The sequence below is a fragment of the Osmia bicornis genome, chromosome 15, assembly GCF_907164935.1.
Source record: "Osmia bicornis bicornis chromosome 15, iOsmBic2.1, whole genome shotgun sequence".
NCBI lineage: Eukaryota > Metazoa > Arthropoda > Insecta > Hymenoptera > Megachilidae > Osmia > Osmia bicornis.
The window spans coordinates 319,765-340,618 of NC_060230.1; the positions used below are offsets into that span (position 1 = coordinate 319,765).

At 34.3% G+C, this 20,854-nt stretch overlaps 2 protein-coding genes across 5 annotated transcripts in view; both read right to left on the reverse strand.

The window, feature by feature from the left end:
• Positions 1 to 1,044: 1,044 nt before the first annotated feature.
• On the reverse strand, positions 1,045 to 5,790 carry LOC114876027 (MATH and LRR domain-containing protein PFE0570w). 4 transcript variants are annotated; one of them, XM_029187020.2, is made up of 8 exons: positions 5,507 to 5,790; positions 4,966 to 5,098; positions 4,671 to 4,844; positions 4,439 to 4,592; positions 3,945 to 4,089; positions 3,637 to 3,863; positions 3,296 to 3,544; positions 1,045 to 3,198 (listed from the first exon to the last, which is right to left on the reverse strand). In XM_029187020.2, exons 1-8 carry the CDS (start codon positions 5,630 to 5,632, stop codon positions 1,398 to 1,400), a joined length of 3,009 nt encoding a protein of 1,002 aa, XP_029042853.2. In that variant the 5' UTR covers positions 5,633 to 5,790; the 3' UTR covers positions 1,045 to 1,397. The 4 variants fall into 4 exon arrangements, with proteins under 4 accessions (XP_029042853.2, XP_029042854.2, XP_029042855.2 ...); XM_029187021.2 differs by lacking the exon at positions 5,507 to 5,790 and adding an exon at positions 5,342 to 5,500 and having other exon boundaries at positions 1,048 to 3,198; XM_029187022.2 differs by lacking the exon at positions 5,507 to 5,790 and adding an exon at positions 5,168 to 5,328 and having other exon boundaries at positions 1,048 to 3,198.
• A 1,362-nt stretch (positions 5,791 to 7,152) lies between these two features.
• The window catches only part of LOC114876021 (titin homolog), a 51,845-nt gene continuing 38,143 nt past the window's right edge, over positions 7,153 to 20,854 (reverse strand). Inside the window, exons 4-11 of the mRNA XM_029186995.2 lie at positions 15,687 to 15,893; positions 15,094 to 15,426; positions 14,681 to 15,003; positions 10,418 to 13,550; positions 9,864 to 10,184; positions 9,069 to 9,256; positions 8,507 to 8,693; positions 7,153 to 8,256 (exon numbers count right to left, since the gene is read on the reverse strand). Of these exons, the coding sequence (XP_029042828.2) occupies positions 7,978 to 8,256; positions 8,507 to 8,693; positions 9,069 to 9,256; positions 9,864 to 10,184; positions 10,418 to 13,550; positions 14,681 to 15,003; positions 15,094 to 15,426; positions 15,687 to 15,893 (4,971 nt within the window). The 3' untranslated portion in view covers positions 7,153 to 7,977. The remainder of the gene's footprint in view (positions 8,257 to 8,506; positions 8,694 to 9,068; positions 9,257 to 9,863; positions 10,185 to 10,417; positions 13,551 to 14,680; positions 15,004 to 15,093; positions 15,427 to 15,686; positions 15,894 to 20,854) is intronic.

Genomic DNA, 20,854 nt, shown 5'->3' on the forward strand with positions numbered 1-20,854 from the left:
GCATAAAATAAACGTTTTGTGGATCTTGATCGCTTCTATATGCTTAAAAATGTTATCCGTGAGTAAATATTTTTTTATAATATTCAGTATAATATTTACCGATTGCGAGGCTAAAAATTATTGCTAAATATATATGTATGAAATTAATATTTATATATGTATGTAGATCCCACGATCAAGACTTGTTAATAAAATTTCATTACGTCGATCAATTTATACTGGACCCCCAAATTTAGTTTCAGAAAAAGCATATCAGAAATTTAAACTCAAACAAGCAAGGATGCAGGTATACATGACTTTTATCAATATATAATATAAAATATCCGTAACAATTTGCATTTATTTTAATAGCGTGAAGACGGTCGGCCTACATATTTAAAATGCGGTATGCGTGATAAAATAGTATACTGGTTAAGTTGGACTGCAACTATATGTAGTGCAATTGCAAACTTCAAACTCTTTTGTAAATTAATGGATGAATATCACTAACATATTGACAAAAATACAAAAAGTGCATTAAAATCAAAAAAAGATTTAATGTTAAATATCTTTAAATTTTTAATTAAAAAATACTGATTGATAGTAACATGGGAATTAATGTACAATTTTTGTCATTAAATATCTTTACTTATTGTAAAATATTTATACATAGTATGTTACACATACATATCTTTCCAAAAATATGTTTTACAACAAATTGAATTTGGTAGAGATTTAAAGGCACTTAAATGCTCTGCAGGTACCAATATGGAAATGAATGTACTTCCTGTTTGTGGTAAGTTCTATTTCTTTTTCTTTTTCTTTTCTTTCTTTGATGAAAAAAGCAATACAAAATGTATTGCTATAATTTAACTTTGGTAATGAACAAACAGCAGAAAATATAATAAAGCAGAATCTAAATGCAAGGACATAAAAGGGAAATAATAAGACCACTATGAAATAGTAGCTTATCAATTTGTAATATCCAAGGATGAATAATAAAATTATCATCTTCCTAAACATGCATTGATAAATATTAATCTTATATCAAATAATATATTAATTAATACTTTAACATCTAAATATGTATGTCAAAATTATTAAGACATTTTTGTAGTAAGTAAAACAATTGTTTCTTTCTTACATAGATACATATATGTATAAAGTTATTACATTTGTGGCACGTTTGTGATATTATATATTAGACAAAATTTTCTTTCTGTTTTGAATGAATATTCTTTGATATTTTAAGCAACAATATAGGAAAAATAAATTTTGATTTTTCCGTGTTGGTAATGCACGAGCATGGATTAAGACGTACAATGCTTTCGTTATCACAGAACAACGTATTTACATATTGCTATAATTAGATAACTGTTTCATTAAAAAAGCACAAAACCGCGAATTATTTCTAATATTTAATCGTTTGAGCTATTTCCAACATTCTTTTGCGTTTCCTCGTCCTGTTCACTGGAAACATATTGTTTTAGTATATTATTTGAAACAGCATCAGTAGACTTCTGAGCATTTAATGGGACGTTTTTGTTAGGTGCAGATGTTGACAAATATTTTTCTTCAAATGCTTTATTTGAACTCGGATTATCGTTTGCATTTTGCATATTTTGTATGACTCTTCCTACTTTTTCTTCTTTATTATAATTTGGAACTTTTAAAAATTGAGCATTTCCTGTAATTGCTTTTGGCTGAGTTTCTGATTTAGATATGTCACTATTACTATCAATATTGTTTACAGCAGGTATTGTACTCTTTTTCCGTCGTTGTATTAAATTTTTTAAAGCTTCACTAAACTGCATTAATGTCTCGGCAATTGGCCGATCCATATATGTAGCTTCAATCCTATCAAATTGATCATCTTCTTCAGAAGTTAATTCACTCTTTATTTGTTTAAATTGATTTATTATATCCTTTAGACTTTCTTTGGCATCTTTGATCATTTTTGAGTACTTTGCTTTTGTGGTAATATCTCCTACATTTAATGAATCCTCAGACATTTTTCTATTTATTTCCATAGGTTGTTCACTATATTTAACATCTGGTTCTTTTTTAACTGTTTCTAATTCTTCCTGTACAAAGTCTTTTTCAAATTCTCTAAATTGATTTATTATATTTCTAATACTTTCTTTTACATTAATACTTTTACGTTCATTAATTGTTTCTTGATTTATGGAAGGTTTTTCTTTTATATCTTGAATGATTGTAAGTTTCTCTTTTAATTCGTGAACTGTTACAGACTTTTCTTTTAATTCTTGTATAACAGCAGGTTTTTCATTTAGTTCTTGCTTCGATATAATCCTGACTTTTTGTGGTGTCTCTATTTTTGATGGAACTACTCTTTTTAATTTGGCACTAATTTTTGGCGGAATTTCAGCTCTTTCATCCGTCGTATCTTTCTTAAGTTTAACTGCTTCAAGTTTTTCTTGAATAAGTTTCTTGACAACTTTTTTTATAGTACTTCCTTCTGGGCTGTTACCAAGTTTTACTTGTTCCTTTCCAGTCATTACCTTTTCATTTTCTTCTTTGTTTACATCCAATTCCATTTCCCTAACAACAGGGCTATTTTCCATATCGTGTTGTAGTTTAATATTATCGTTAGTAATATCATCTTCTATTTTAGATATACTTTGTGATATTTCTGTTTTAACTGATGTTCCTAAAGGTGATTCATTTCCAGATAAGTTAGTAGATATTTGTTGTACATTAAATAATTCAATATCCTCTTTGACATCAGTTTCTGCACTACCAGATTTTATTGTTTCTTTTATTTCTGTATCTGCTATGTTCATATCATTAAGATTCAATGGTTTTTCAAATTGCTCTAATGATTCCATAATTTCATCTAATATTGGCTCCATATTTTGAACAGTACCGTTTATTACATATGTACCTTCTTCGCTTTTCCGTATATCATTACCATTCTGCTGCTTTACACGAATTTGTGCTTTTGCTTTTTTCAGATCATACTTTATATTTGATTTTCTTTTCATAATAAATATTATTGGTCTAGTTTTTATTCGTATAGGTGGCAACATGTTATAGTTTAACGCTATGTGAGAGAAACCGTCTACAGAATCTAGAATATCGTGGGTTTTAAGATACGGTTTTATATTTGGTGAGTATTTACTTTTAGCCTCCATTAGAAGGTGTGTAAATTGAAGCATTTCAGGACTGTCAATTGTTAAATTTTCTTGTTTTGAATAACTGGAAGATAGTTGACAATAAATTAGTTATAACTTGTAGTAACTTTTGACTGATTATTGTTTCATTTTTATCTAATACATTTATTTATATAACTTACATCCAAGAGCTATTTGTTTGTGTAAATCTTGAAACTCCTGTTTGTGCTGTCAAAACATCAATGTGTACATGTACTGGATTAACAGAATCTTTTTCAAGTCTATGTAATTTGGCAATAGCTAAACCACCGGGATAATTAGAACCAGCAACACATAAAAGAAACATAGAAAATAGAGCATTTAAAACTAGATGACCTATAATGATCAGTGCCAAAAATCCGTTCCATGGACTTTTTGCTCTGTTTTCCCATCTAATTTGAAGGAAAAGAAAAATGCATAATTATAATTGAAAATTTGCAAAAACGAAAGACAATTTATAAAACTCATTGGTAATAGTACTTACATTCTATGACAAACAACAGCAGCACTAACATTTAACAATGGAAAGACATATACGATGAATCTCAATTCCTTATGAGGTAGAAATGAGAATAAAAGAACAAATGCAATACCAGGAACTGTTAATGCTCGAACTCGAGCATCCCATAACATACCCAAAGGTACTAAAAAATATGACAAAGCCAGTCCACGTGGGAGTGCTGAATAGAAGTACCATAAAAATGGTGATGTCTGTTTTTATGTTAAGATTAGTAAACATATTTAAAATTTACTCTTTTATTTAAAGTTGAAAATAACATTAACAAAGGATACACCCCATTCGCTACTTTTATTAAGTACAGTATTAAAATAAAACACCTCTCCTTCAGGCCATACTAATCGTTTCCAAAATATAGAATCTATTGCAACCGTTAATGTTAGAAAAAATATACCAGCTGGTATTGCAATTTTGAGTAATCTAAAAAATTATTATATTTATGAATTTATTATATACTAGATTATTTTGATGTGGGCTTAACAAATTTTAACAAAGAAAAGTATTCTATATTATAAAACTATTCAGTTCTTTCCTTTTTAGTCTTAGTAATAGCACAAATTTTATTGCAGTTTATCAAATAAAGGATCTATGCTTGATTTAGTTACTTTTTAAAGAAGAGGGATTCATTATGTTAATAAGTTTTATAAGCAAACAAAGCTTACAAATCAGTGCAGTTTTGCAGAAGGTCCCTTGATGATTCTAATCACTTCTGTATGTAATGTTACAGCCATACTAGGAATCAATGGTCCACAATATAATATGTAAATACCTTGATATAGTCAGTTTCATGTTGGTTATATCGTACAAAAGGAATAAGCCCAGTAGCATAGCAAGTTCTGCTCTGAATATTATTATTGCTGCTGCAGATGACCAAATAAATATCATGTGATTTTGCTTCAACCACCCATATAGAGCAAGTAATACTAAAATATATGAATAATCCAGAGTTAATATAAAGTATAAAGTAAGTATAGTAATATTAAAATTAAAATTAAAATTACCTAATGGCATAGCCATGATATTTGGCAATGGACGACTTAAATAATACATAAAATGATATTGTGTTACAGTTATGGCAACAAACCACTTTGTAAATTGTGTTCCAAAGATACTTTGTAAAGCATCTCTATATAGCTTTAACATACCTATTACTAACAAACCCAGTATTGCTCTTACTGAAAACAACAATGTTAATTATTCTTACAGAGGTCCACAAACTAAAGAATTATTCTTACATATGCATTTAAGATTAATAATGAATTGATTCCAATGCATTTTACTTATTAATCAACTTACCAACATACTGAGCAAAGAATTTGTTAAGTTGCAAATAATTAATGATTGCTATTAGAGGTGATGCCAAGCCCGATATTATCATTGGTCCCACGAATGATCGTGGCACAACTCCAGGAAATTCATGGTGATCATACTATCAAAGAACAAAAAAATATATTGCAAATAATTACTTTTAATTTCTATTTTTTTTAAATAAACATACATTTATTATAAGCTAACAGAATAAATGTTTGATTCAAATGTCATACTAGATTATAAATATATCAGTATTTGTAGTGTAAAATTCTGAACTGTTAAAAAAACAGCTGAAAGTAACGTGTTAACAAATTTTCAAGCATAAATTATATCAGCTGATCGTGAGCTTATAAATACATACATCTGTTTCTAAATATAATATCTAAACTTTTGCGTAATATCTCTTCGATTATGTGTCAGTAACCTGTCAAGGAAGATAAATATGTTCCTACAACCTGTCCATGTTCATTTCATGTTGAAATGTTTATGTCTCTACGGTTTTTGGTAACTACACCACGATAATTACCTCGGACAGGTCAAAACTATGGTATAAGATATCATGCATAGCCTGCAGATTGAAACTTTCTTCCACTTTTGTGAATGGACAGTACAATAAATGTACCATAGCCACCAAGATAAGCAAGTGATCCATATTTCTTTTAGATATTAAATAGGCGTAAAAACATCGTAAGACTTTGGAATTTAATCATGACAATACACGATTTTTTAAATTATCCTTCCTTACACCGGGAATACCACGTCGTCTGCTATGTTGGATCCCGACCAATTTACGCATGCACTTTATCGTTACCAATATCATAGATTCAATAATTCCTAGAATTTGCGAATAATTTACTATTACTCATTATCATATTGAGAGGTACTCTCGTTTATCGCCGGAGTGTCATCTATACACAAACGGCTCAAACTATTCAACGACTTATCGATCGAATTTCTGAGACGCAAGATACTAGCGCCAACTATCCAAAGGCAGTGAAAACTACTTGAAGAGTTACCGACTTATCGACCCTTCCTTCGGCAGTCGGTAAGTTGCCTCGTAGTTTCCGCTACTTCCCGATAGAGGGATTAAATAACAAGGTTCCCCTTCACAACCCTGTATACATTACGTCCCTGAAAAATTATTAAAATAATTGTTTGACAAACTTGTATTCACTTCATGCACCTTGGTAAATAAATCATTTGAAAAAAGCAACTGAGTTATTATTTAATTTATCCAATTTCATTTTTGAGTTATTTATTTAATTGAGGTAAATTCTTCTATCATTTTGATTTATTCAATGTACTTAAATTCGTTTTGGGGTCCCTGACACCCCGGATGCCATAATGACGGTATGCAGAGAACGCCACTGATACATGGGGTCCCTGACACCCCAGATGCCTTTTATATCGGTATGCAAAGAGAGTTATTGGTGCTTTGGGGTCTCCGAAACCCCAGGTACCCTAATGTCGGTAAGCGAAGAGTGTCATTTGTGCTTCGGGGTCCTTGACACCCCAGATACCATAATGTCGGTATGCAAAGAGACTCATTGGTGCTTTGGGGTCTCCAAAACCCCAGACCCCATATTGTCGGTATGCAAAGAGAGTTATTATTGGTGCTTCGGGGTCCCTGACACACCGGATGCCAAAATGTCGGTATGCAAACAGTGTCACCGGTGAGTCGGGGTCCTTAACACCCCCGGATAATATCAGGTCCGTATGAAGAGGGCACAACCAGTATAATTTTTTTTCAGAGTTTATTTAATGATCCCTTACATCCCTGCATTCCTTCCATCCCAGTATTCCTTACATTCCTGCAACCCTTAAATACCCTTTTTTTTTTTTTTTAACGTGGTGGAAATCTTCAGAAAGACACCTTCAGCCCCCCTGGGGAGGGGCCGTAGATTGTAGAAGATTGTTCCCAGTAGAACTGGGAACGGTGGTCCCCGCGAGGTCCATAAACAGAAATAAAATAATAATAAATAATTAGGAAGCGTGGATTTGTCCCATAAAAGAGAATAAAATAATTAATAACTGAAAAGGGTGGATTTTAGTTCATAAGGAAAGATAAAATAATAAATAACTGGATAAAGCGAAATAAAAGGGGTCCTCGACCGAGGCCAAGAATCTACAATCTTCTACGGAGATTTCCACCACGTAAAAAAAAAAAGAAAATTGTTTTTATTAAAAAGTTAGTTTATTAGCTCTCGATATTTCATCAGTTACAACACTTTTCATTTATTAAGGAGACTAAGCGCTATAAAAATGTTCTTGTAAGACGATCTATCGCGATGGAAACTTACAAAATAATAAATCACAATATTTGTGGTATTAATCGGTCAGCATTGATCCTTGAATTCTATGTGATTTTCAGTATTCGTATGGAGGTGATATCCTTTGGGAGAGTTGATTATAAAATGACGAATATACGTATAATCTTTCATTAATACTATAGTACAAAAAGTGTATAAATACGTATAAAGCAATTGTTCCAAAGTTCTTAAGCTTCTTACAATAGAACATTGTATATCCTCCAAGTCTGTTTCATAAATATCAGTTTTAAAATTCTTAAAAAAGAGAAATAAAGAATTACTCAAGCTTTTTTCGTAAACTTATCTTCACAATCTCTTTAAAGAATGACCATATATATAAAATTCATAAGCTCCTATCGCTTGATAGATACATATAAACTTCACAAGGTAATTGGAAAATACATTTGTTTCAATTTCACGCAAAAGAACTGGCATATAACTTGAGTCAAATTGCAGATGTAAATCACTGTAACTTTTTTTACGTATAAAAATTGCATTAAAATATGTATCAACGGCGAACAAGACTTTACGAACAATTTATTTTTAATACATAACTTTAACGTGGAATATTTTTGTTATCATTTGAAATAAATAATTATCGTTTCAATTTGATTCGTTGCAAAGCTTCTTTCGCGTAAGATAAAGCTATTCTGCTAAAAAATAAAGGTGTTCTTCTCGGCAATGATGATTAACGCTTCGGTTTCGGTGCTCGGGAGTGTACCGGCTTATTGTGTAACATGTTTTCGCATTTAGGAATGTGACGCTCAGCAGCGGATTGATTGAATTTTCTTCCGCAATGAGGACATTGAACGTAATCGCTGGTATCACTGGCTGGTGGCGGCGGTAAATCGCTGAGTTTGCCTCCTGCAGCCAGGTGCGCTTGCACCTGCTTCGCCGATCGTATTGCATTAATAAAGTCCTCGTGTTTGCGGCGCCAGTTCGACTTCGGTACCGGTTTCTTTAATTTCTGAAACATTACAAGCGACAACCGTTCCATCCCTTTAGAACGATCCACGTCTCTCGTCCTCCTATTCATTGGACATTTAATTTTCTATATTTTTTGATAACGAATAATATTTATCAAATAAATAATATACCTACACTATTAACATTAAAAATTCAGTAAATTTCGTGTATTGAATTGGAAGGGAAGTTGCGAAGGAAGGATGAGGACGAGGGACGTTTGTGATCGGAAAATGAGATAAAGGAATACTAACCTCGGGCTGCTTTTTACAGTGTCCTGATCTGACAAATTTTTCGAGATCCGTGCCTTTAACGCGATACATCATCGCATCGAATTGTTTTCTTTTCTTTTGCGCCGTCTTCGTGCAAATTTGTTCGTGAAGGGTCACTCGGTCTTGAGCGAAACGTCGACCGCATATTTTACAGGCTACCAGACTGTCGCTGTAAGAACATATTTTTAATAGGAGATGGTTAGTTATAAACGAATGTTAATTAATTTCTTTTTTCTGTAAAATAATATTATTAAATAAGCTGTTTCTGAAAGATTTATTGAATGTTCGGATACACTTTCTAACATATTACATAAGCGCATTATCTTATAAAAGTATTATTTTTCTAAAAAAATTATTAATGTTATATTATTATTGTACTTATTCAGTTATTGCATTGGAACTTAACAAAATTGTTAGATCTGGTAATTCGTCTTATATTAGTGTTAGAGAGAACATTCAAACTTCAGACTGAAGATAATTAACAGTAAATTCATGAAAAAATACAATTTCCTTTTTAATATGTCATTACAGAAAGAATTCTTACGCGACGACGCCATTTCCTCCACATTTGGAGCTAGCTGATGTTTTCTGCGTAGCTCCGGAAGTCGGCGTCTTCGCCTTTGAAGCTATTTTTCCTTTGGAACCGGAAACTTGACCCTGCACGGAACTACCGGTACAGGTGGACGACATTGCCGAAGGAGATCGACCAGTTTGAGTGGAAGGTATTTGTTTCTAATCCAAAAAATATATTCAATTTTAATAGATATTCAAAGAGAAAAGAATTATTTAATTATCAAAAGCTAATACGAAATACCTGTTAAATTCTATCGTTTAATTTAGAAGCAGTAAAACTCGAAAATTTCGTTTGCAAATATTTCGGTTGATTAACGGAAAATAAAGGAAAAGGAATCCATGTACTGTGAAATATCTGGATTAACCGGGGTTAATCGGTGTCAAAGAACGGACGACATTTTACTATGCTAATTTCCGTCGATTGGTTTTCCATTTGCTTCTCTTATTCCTAACTTCGAATCGTCGTGGAAAAATTGCTCACGATGCTCGATTGAAAATGTTTATACAATATACATAATTTCAATTGGTTACGTTAGTATAATATATGAATATTTTGAAAAATTAAAATTTGAAGCCGATGGGGCGTCGTGTAAATTTTATTTTTATTCCAAAGAGTTCTATCTATGTATATCTATGTCAATGCCGAATTAAGGAAAGATCTAGGGGGAGGGGGGGCCATAGCCCTTCTAAGCCTTTCATTTATGTACTATATCAAAAAATATTTAATGAAATTTTATCTTACGATAAGAGCCCAACTTTCACTCACGTCGGTCGATTGTTTTCTCAACAATGATTTCCTCGGAAGTGGAGCATCGTTTTCCTTCGGCGGTTGCTCGTCGCCCAAGTCGATGACAAAAGCATCGCTCTTCTTCGACGCGGCCGAGTCGTTATCGTATTTCGTTTCGGCAGTTTGGTCTCGTAAATGCACACCATTTTCGAGAATAGCACCATCGACGACATCCGTCGATTTTCTCCTACTCGTGGTGGTGGTGGTCGTCTTCCTGTTTCCAATTGGCTCTGTGCCTTTCATAAGAGTTGGTCGTTTCGTCGATCTTGCTTCTTGCCCTTTCATCTCGATAGACGGACGCTGTAATAAAAACATTCGTTTTTGGATTTGTTATTTTACCAGACAAGAAAAGATTAGCAAAAATCCCACTATGAAACTAAACATATTTTCTTTTTTTTTTCTTTCTTTTTACTAAATACCAGGATATTCTCGCTAACTTTAGAAAATGTTGTCTGGAATAAAGAAAAATGAAGAAAATTCCACTTAATATTATCATGATGCCATTAAAGAACTTCCATTGAATCGTTGCTTACCCTCGCTACAGTGTCAGGACTCTTCGACGGTGACGAAAGGACGTTTCTTCTCGCAGGACGGCTGCTCGTTTCCGTCGTTTTCGTCGAATCTGGACTCGGACTCTTCGTTACCCTGGAGAAACGTATCGCACATTTTATAGAAGAACGTTCTGCATCCCCTAAAGCGTCGTTCTTTTCTGCGAGATTCTCTGATCGCCTCGGCAATCGTTTCAATTTCAAGGTGTCATTTGCAATCGCTGACTTCGTTGACGTTCCTTTCCTTTCGAAACAGGAGTCGATTGATTTTCGAATATCCTCGATCGATCTCAATTGTTTTACAGACAAAGAAACTTCTTCGTCTCTCGACTTATTTTTTTTTCCCAAAATTTTCTCATTTTTCAAATCTAATTTTTCCAAGCTGTACCTCGATCTAGAGCTGCCAGTTTCAGTCTCCTCTCCAGAATCGTATTGGAACAGTTTTCTCTTACAAGCGGCTGTTTTTGACCCCATCGTGATTCTAGCCATCTCTGTGGAGTCTCTAGCTCTAGCAGTTTTCGACTCGTTTTTCTCAATTTCTCGGGAAAGCACCGAGATACTTTGAGGAAGATTTGCATCGATTTGATTGAGAGCTTTCAGAGAAATAGCCTTAGCTTCCTCGAGGGTTTGTCTTTTCTCTCTGCTGCTTTGAACTGATTCTGTGCCGATGGAATCGAAACGTTTGAGCGCGGATTCCACCGAGTCCGTTCTTTCGTAATTCTTCCTCGAACATTCATCGTTTATGTAAACAATCGTGGAACTTGACTTTCTAGTAGAATCACTTTTCTTTTCATTAGAATCTATTGTTTTATTAATTACTTCTTTATCGAAGCTCTCCCCTTTGATGACTTTTCGAACCAGTTCCATTGAATGCAGAATTTCAGATTCTTTTGTCATTTCAGGCGATTTGGAGTTGCTTTTCTTTTGCTTCAATTGAATAGGACTTGGTGTTTTCCTATGTAAAATTCTCTCGTTTTTATTTCGATTTACAACTTTCTCAATCGTTTTTCGTTTTGAAACAGGAATAATCAAATCATTCGACTTATTTCGAATTTTCTTTTGTTCTCCAGAATTTAGATTCTTGACTTTATTATCTTCTTTTGTAATAATTTTACTTGTTACATTTTTTGAGCTACAGATAGTAGAGTTGCTCGTTGGAGAAGGACTATTTGACAAACTTTTCTTTGTATATTCAAAATTATCATGTTTTCGTGTACTATATTTACCAAGAATCTTTTCTTCTCCTAAACGGAAAATTTCAGCTTCGATTTCCCGATCTCCCTTAATTTGACGCTTCGAACCACGAAAGATGAAATCATTGGTCGGTGAAGGATTGTTCTTCTCATTTCTTCTAGTGTACTTTCCGAATGTTCCTAGACGATCCGTCTTCTTTCTACCAGGTTTGCGCACCGAATACGTGAAAAGTTCTTCCATGCTCGACCTCCGTGTCTTATCAGGGGATTTCGAATTAACCACTCCTCGCTGATGCTTCATGTATTGATCAGGCATCGTGATTTCCTGGATCTCCGCGTCCACTTCGACGGAAGTGGAACTTTTCGGACTCGATTCGGCCGCGGCAACTTTCTTCTCGAAATCACCAGCAATTGATATTCCTTCCGCGTTTATACAGTTCCTCCTCGATCCTTCATCCTTTTCATTTTTATTATTATTATTCTGACGCTTTATAGCGTCACGAATCAATCTTGTCGATCGTAAAATGTTCACTGTTCCTCGATCAATTTCAGGACTCTTTGATTTTGACTTTTTAATGTTCTTCTGCGAAGAACTTGATTTAGATTGTTTCAGTAAAGTGTTTTCAGTGGAGTTTGGGTGATTTTTGTTCTTAGGGAATTGCGGAGTTAGGCTTTTGCTGTTTCGTCTCGACTTTGGTGACCAGTCACGAATGCTATCGATACTTGTCGCCGAGATAGCTTTCCCTGAAAATTCTGCACACTTTTGACTTGTTTCCACCATGTCTTTTAGCGACAATGGAGACGAATCAGGCGACCAACCACCTTTCGCTGATCGAACGATGTCTCTTGTACCGTCTTCCGAGTTTCTGGAAACTTTCTCGCATTGATCGGAAAAGAATCGGGATACTGAGCTTCTTATGCTGTGTTTAGAGCTTTCATCAATGATTTCTTCAGACATTCTCCTTCTTGGTTCAATAACAGATGTATCAAGTTTACAATTTTTAAAGCTTTGTTTAGGTTTGTCAGATTTTCTTTTGATGATTGTTTCTGGGATCACTAACATGATGGTAGCTGATTTTTCAGAATTTGAAGTAAAAAATTGTGGACTTGAAGTGGATCTTCCACTACGTTTCTTTGTTAAATTTGTTGATTTTGAGAATTTTGTATTTTTCAGGTTTGTTTGCAGACATTTGGGGCTTGAACTGCGTCTTGTTAGACGCTCAAAAACATTAGGCATTCTTTTAGCAGTTGGTTTTGAATCCATTTCACTTTTAATTTTTTGGTAAGTTTTGGAAGAGAATGCTTCATCGATGTCTTTAGATTTGTCAAGTTTCATTTTTCTGTCAACCGTATCAATACTGAAATTTGATTTTATAGGTATATTTTCTTCAGATCTTGGTTCTCTTTTTACAAAATCAGGAGACGTTGAACGACTTGTTGAGTGAATTGCGTAAGTGGTAGCAGATCTCTCAGATTCTTTACAAAAGAATTTTGGACTTTCACTTCGTTTAATTCTTTCCTTTGATAACAATTGGTCTGTTAATTTTCTCGTGCTTTTAGAGTTAAAAGACTGGGGACTCTCGCTTTGTCGTTTAACATTTTTCACAAATTCTGGGGACAATTTTTCTCTGGATTTCGAATCTATTGCATAAGTGGTAGCAGACTTCTCAGATTCTTTACAAAAGAATCTCGGACTCTCGCTTCGTCGAGTCCTATCTATCAATTCTTCATCACCCTTCAAATCCCTCAAGTATGTTCCGGTATGTTGATAAAAAAACTTTGGATTTTCATTTCTTCGTTTGAAATTCTTTTTAGAATCCAACGACAATGACATGTCTTCCATGTGATTTCCACGAGACGCACTCTTTACACTTTCCTCAACATTTCTAGATCCTCTGTGAATCCTGGTCTTGCCCTTATCCTCGCTACGAAATCACAATCAACATAATTCATCTTACTCTTAAACTCCTTTCGTTCGTGTTAATCCTGCTTTATTATCGCGGTTAGAGCACAGATATAGCATAGAAATGATTCCGCGTGATCCATTCAGCAATACTAATAACAAGCTAGGACATTCTCTGGTCCTTCTTAAAATTGATTAAGCTGGTTACAAGCCACGAAAAGAATTTCCTTTTTCTTTTTCTTTTTTTTATTATTATTATTACTTATCTTCTTCGCTCATCGCTGAACATTTGTTTTTTTCCTTTTCTTTTATTCAAGTCGCTCCAGTGAATTCCGAGGCTTCATGCTTGGCTAGCAATTGTTATGCTGATGGAGTGTTTAATATCCTTCGCCCGATTATCCTTTCTCCGATAGCGGTTAAGGCAGAACATATAAATTAGAGCGGGCATCTTCTTCCTTGCGACAAAACCGGACACGACTGCGCCTTCTACTTTGCCGGAAACGCGTCATTTAGTTGTTCTTTCAAGGGTGATCGCTTCCAGAGAGCATGTATTGTTAGGCTACTACGGTTGCGTGGCTTTTAAACGAGTCGAGCCTAGTCAGCGATCGCAAATTATGCAACGAGAAATTAATCGGTGAGGCAGAGGGGGGTAAAGTGGGGGGCGGTTGTAAAAGCAGCGACGGATTGTTAGCACTGATTGCCAATTAGCGGCCAGAGAATTCGCATTTGTCAAAGTTCCATTTGATTACTGCCAGATATCTATCTACTTTTAACGTATCGTTTTCGAAAAATAATAATTGAGTATTTTTCATTAAATTAACACGTTAAAATTTTTAATGCGATTGAAGAACTGAAAGAAATTGAACGAATGAATAAATTGAAAAAAATTCCAAATAGCATTAATTTTGTCAAGTTTTAATTGGAAAATGAAAATGAAATGTAGTTTGAATTATTATTATTATTGTTATAGAATGTTGTTTTATAGGCGTTGTAGTTGCATTTGTAGGTGTTAACTATAAGTTATCTTAATTTCCTACCGTAAAGTGTAAAATGTAGAAAATGAATATAACACGAAATGAAAAATTAAATAAAATTAGGTTTCTCTCCATGATATTTCATCTGGGTTCTCTTTCTATATCAATGTTTACATACCTGGAAGTAGATTTAGCTGGGAATATCGGGTCTGATCGTTTCTTTAGAACAGTGCTTGGATTCTTCGTAAGGCTGTTGCTTCGTTTCGCGTTGGCGTTTTTAAAACGTTCCAACCTGGCTTCGGCTTGGGACAACTTCTTGGTAACACTTTGTTTTGGAAGTTTATCGGGAACGTCTACCATGTAGTCCTCTGGGAATTCCTCGCTCTCGAGGTCGTTTTTAACACGATGTTTCAACGTCTCGTCGTACTCCATCAAATGAAGTTTCGCCATCATGCGATTTCTTTCGATCGTGTCTTCGTCTAAAACCTCCTCGATGTGTGTCTATTTATGAATAATTATGAAAAAAATAAATAATTCAAGAAACAGTAATTTAGTTAGTTGAATCTCTGAAAAAATCTTGAAATAATTTACCTGGTTCCCATTCGCATATTGATTAATATCATTTTCATCATTTCCAAACTCATCATCGTCAGACGGTTGGCGACCAGAGGGTCCATACGATTCTCGAGTTATCTCTTCGTGATACGAGACGATAGGTTTGCCACCATTCAAATTGCTGTTCACGTCAGCGCGAGCCACTCGGTTTACAGTCACGGATTGTCGGTTCACCGTCAAATTTCCGTTCTTCTGCGCGACATTTCCGTTCGTTTGCTTCCGCGGTTTGTTCTCCAGCGGCTCTAGCGGGTAGCTTCTGTCGATGCCTTTCACAGTAGTCTGCCGTCTCTCGTCGAACATCTGCCTCACCTTAATGCCAGCACACAGGTGTTGCGATTAAATGATATAGTTGAGATTTTTTGTTAATTTCTATCAATTTTAAGTACCTAATTTCTAAATTCTAAATAATTAATTTAGATAACACGAATGTGTCGATCTATCAGGCGAATCAAACCAACCGTAAATTCGTTCGTTGTCGTACGAAGAAATGGTTAAATACCAGATATTAATCCATTGAAGAAAGCGTAGCGTTCGCGTGAAACACGATTTGCACGCGAAGAATCACTCACCTTTCCTCTTTGCGAGGTCGAGGTTGTATGGCTGGTGGTGGTGGTGGTTTTTGTGACGGTGTGTTGGCTGATCGAGGAACCATGATTTGACCCGTTCGAACCGGCGCTACCACGTTGCACCACCTGATAAGCTCTTTGCTGTTGCTGGTCGTAAAGCTGCAGCAACTTCTGCTCCTTTTCTTGTAGCTGCTTCTGCTGGAAACGAGCCTGCGACATTCGCATATGTTTCTCTTTAAATTTCATCATATTTTCTGCTTTCTTTCTTTTTTTCGTTGCTTCAGCGAGTTGAATGTTGAAGTGGTGATTGCTCGACGATTACATTATTTATTCAATAATTTTTTAATTTAGTACTCCAGATTTTTTATAACAGACTAATATAATTAGATAAATTTTATATATAATAACAATTCAACAATTTAGAAAACATAGACACTTGATATAAATTTTAGTTTTTAAAACTAAAAACATATTTGAAATCAATCTTCTCACTTTTCCCAACTAATTGTAAGAATCTATAACATCGTACTCTACGTAACACGATCAATTTGAAACTTGTATAGTCTATAGTCTATAGTAATAGAACCACGCACGATCAATGTTTCTTGGTTCTGTTCAGCCAATCTCACTAATCGTTCAGGAGTTGTTTCACCTTGAAATAGTTAAACGAAACCACGATTCACAGGTAGAATTAACGCCACTCGGTTTGCGACTTCTGGTTAACCGAACCAACGACGATAGTTGCATAAACTATAGTGCAACTGCAACCGATGCATATGCGAAACTCGCACGCCTCGTGCAGTTGCATCGATTCCTTTTAACCTACATGCCAAGGGGTTAGTAAACTCGTTACCCTGCTACAACCGATGATTCTATCCTTAATTTTACATCATCACCCTACGAAATTTCTACTCTAATTTAAACCTTTCAATTTGGTAGCTTGTACATATTATTACTCGATGAAAGTTATCACCGATCGAAGACAAACAGTTGAGTAATGGCGATGCTTATCCTGTACAAGTCAACCCCAGCAGTATCTATCTTTACTACCAAAAGATCAAGCATTGTTTGATAATCAAGAGGAAACTGCTAATTGGATAGCCGTCGAATCGGCGAGTCCGCAATCAGCCGGTCCGTTAATTGATTTATTCCTAATGAGCCCGTGCAGCTGATCGCTTTGCCTTGTACACGTGGCCCCGTACAAATTCATCACTCGATAGAGATCGAGTAATTCGTAATCATTACGAAGATTGTTACCGGGGTGCAAAACATTTTCCTTCTTATCATTATTTTATTAATTAACTGACAGTGAATAATTCAGAAAAATACCAGATATTTTCATTTTTGAAAATAGTTATATACTTGTGCGTGAATGACTCTGAGGAGCTAGTGGGCGAATATGTTCACCTTGCCCTTAAATAAGCCGTCGAGTATAAGAAGCGAAGATAAAACGGAGGCAAAGGAAATAAACAAAAAACGGGAAAAGAGAAAAAATTGCTGGTAGGTATACCAGAGAAATAAGAAACGACTGAGAAAAGGAGGTCAACATTGAACGTTTCGTAAGAAATCGTGCAATGCCTCGTAATTTTCGTTTATATTAAGGATACGTTCAAGAAGAAAAACAGAATCGAAAATGCTAAAGCAAGTAAAGAAACATCTGATTGATAAATTTACTGCATGAAATGATTAGAGAATCGAGTATTAGATAACTCTGGAAAATACAAAAAAGTTACAATATTATAATATTCATTTACATCCCATAATAACAGTACATATATTTGGTCAAAATGATCATAACTCAACAAGTTCGTTTTTTAAACTGATCACGTTAACTAAAGTGATCTAATAGATAAGATAAATAGAATTCCGATTTAATAAATTGAATGAATTTTGCAACAATAACGAAAGATAATACTCTTCGCTTTGATTGTTAAAGAACATAGTATATATTACAGTAATATTTCATCTTCATTATATAAAATTTACGAGAATCCTTCTACAGTGTAATAAACAACGGGCGAAAAACCATCACGGGAAAACCATCAGTGAAATTTATATTCGGATGGCATTCATTGGATCATGATTTATAGAATTGTTTTTCATGATGTATAGTTCAGGATCGAAGCACTGTATCAACATCTCGATTTATTTACACGTATACTGAATTCTTTCAAAATTTCGATTACAAATTAATGAAAAACATACTGAAAAATTGGTATTCAGTGCATCATCCATTCTAAAAATATTACCAACAAGTTATTTGCATTCAATTCAGTATTCTGCCTCTTATTTTTGATGCTGCTAATAAAAGTGTTGCGTCCAATTAGTTGTAAATATCCAATTTACAAGCAAATTAAAGAACATAAAAATATTCGTTGTTAAAATAACAAATTTATAATTTTTAAATTAATAATAAAGTATGATTGAATCTATTCGTTGAAGCTTTAATTAATTAATTATTATACATATATAGGTTATTAAGTTAATTCTAAAGAATTATTCCGTTTGGAAAATATAGAGCAGTGTAGTTTAAAACGCAGAGTTGATCGTGTATGGTAATCAAATCGAACCTTGACAAATGCGAATTCTCTGGTCGCTAATTGCCAATCAGTGCTAACAATCCGTCGTTGCTTTTACCAATTTCCAACCCCTTGCCCCATTCACCGATTAATTTCTCGTTGCATAATTTGAATACAGACTAATTGATTTGTACCTGTACGAGGATACATCTATTTCTAACTGTTGTAAATTGCTTCATTTATATTTGATCCTCTTAAAGAGGTAAGTTAAGACTCGTTTCGAAAACATAGTTGAACTGCTGTCGCGAAAAGGAGAAACTCGCTGTCACATGAATGACAGATGAACGACAGATGAACGACACTCGAACAACGTTCTGGAAAGCAAAAGGAACAGCTTCCCTTCTGTACATGGTCATGTGTGTCAAAGCTGTGATGCTAAAACATCGTCTTCCATGCCGGATTTCAACTGTGATCCACGAATGGTCTTATGGTCAGCTGTTGTGATCATTCTCAGATCTCAAATTAACTAATGTGTTGAATATTATACAATTATCATGAGTTATAGAGTACTATGAAATTTAAGCAATATATCAAGAGGGAATTTAAATTCAGAAATGAAAAAATTGTATTTTAAGTAATTTGCAATTATATTTGAGTATTTGAGTGCAAGTCTTTTAAGAAAAGGAACAATACCATGTTATCGAAATCGGAGAAGGTAGATTTCAACTCTTGAGCAGCCCAGGAGGTTTCCATGTCCATGGATACTCCACGAGCTTCCAGCTGTTTCGATCGAGTAGACGTATTTTTATTTTCTTTCTTTTGCTTATTTTGTTTCATCCTCTTTCTTCTCTTCTTTCAGCTACATCGACAAACAATACTCTCTTCTCATATCGTTGCACCTCGTTTGCGAAACGAAACGAAACGAAAGCATCGATTTTTACACCTCACACTTACATACGTCCTTTTTATCTTACGTTTTATTATAATCTCTTCTCCTTGGATAACACTCGAAATACTGTCTCTCTATTTTATAGTCCATTGTTCGCAGACGTGACACAACGTTCGCAAAACTCAACACGTGCAACGGGTTTAACTTCCTTCAAATTACAAGTTTACATTCCCTCTGCGGAATGAAGATACTATAGAGATGTTCCAGAAACAGATGGTCAGGCTTCAAAGCTGTGTTTTATAGTGTTAATATCAAAATAATTAAATTTCATCTAACAATAAGAGAAATTTATTAAAGGTAATTATTCGTTGAACGCCTAATTTCAATACGATTTTGCGAATTTATTTAATAAAAAGTATAAATATGACACGTGTAATTCGCGAAATTCGTGTAAAAAATGAGTATTCAAACGAAAATATACCCTTAAGATTCTTTTGTTGAATTTTTTTCTATGCAGATTTTTGTCGAGATAAGGATTCCACTTTTAAAGCAAGTATACATATGTGTACATTTAAAGAGACCGTGAAGAGATCCTCAGTTTCAATTGAATTTTCTATTTCATATTACTTTCATTTCCTAAATTTTACATTGTTCCTTTCAAAATTATTCTTTTAATATATGAAACTATTTCGTTTAAAAATTATACACATAATTGATATTATACAAGTGGAAAAATGTATTTACTATTATCCTATGACAATAATTCAATCCATTCGGTAATAATTCAAACTACGTAGTATCCTTTTATCAAAGTCAAATGTTGAATATCATTGTTTTTGACCTTTCGAGGGAACTCGTTATTTTTTTCTGACGTCAAATAACTTCTGCGATCAAAGGTGAATTATAACCTGGCGATAGAAGATGACGGCACTACGAAGGTTACTATCACAACTGCGTTGTTACCAACCCCAGTGTGCTTGCCTTTTATCGAGGCGCATGTGCGACTTTCCTACCCTTAGAATGTTAATGACAATCGTGTTATTATCGAGTGGCAAGAATCTAAGCGAAGGTAACTTCTGTGCCGGCATTCGTGATCGACCTTTTTTACAGGGTGTTAAGAACGAGCACCAGGTCATTTCAGAACATACACACGCGTTCGATAGAGTAACTCCTTTTCTGAAGTTGGTTCAAAAAATAAATCGAGAACGTGTAAAATAATAAAATATTCCCAAGGGAAAAAGCCTTTCGTTCTTATTCAAAAATTATTATTTCTTTTGCCTCGTACAACCCGCTGAATTGTTAAACATTTTATTCAAAATAGTGTATGCAATATTACAGTTGCTTTCACGAAATGTATCTCGTTGAAAAACATGCTCGAGTGCATCAGAAGTTCAAGGGAATCGCGTGTTTCGTTGGCTGTAAGCTGGATTATATTTAAAATTTCACTTCCAACTGCATCGGAATTCAGAGTTCAAGGTTTCTCTGAAGGAATTTACATGATTCTTGTTATGAATAATCTGTTGTGTCGTAGAAATTCTTCGAATTTTATATCGTTAAATTTGATTTCGCACCATAAAAGAGTGAATTTTTCATGAAGACGACACACGTCTCTCATCGATCGCTACCTTCTTCATTAAAGTTTCCAACTTGGGAACGTTCTAATGCATTCGTGACCCAGAGTCCAGTTCAATTTGGTCGTTTTTATTCGTGAATGCAATTGACAAATGAACAGGGAATTCGAGGCATTCGAATTCTCTGCTAAC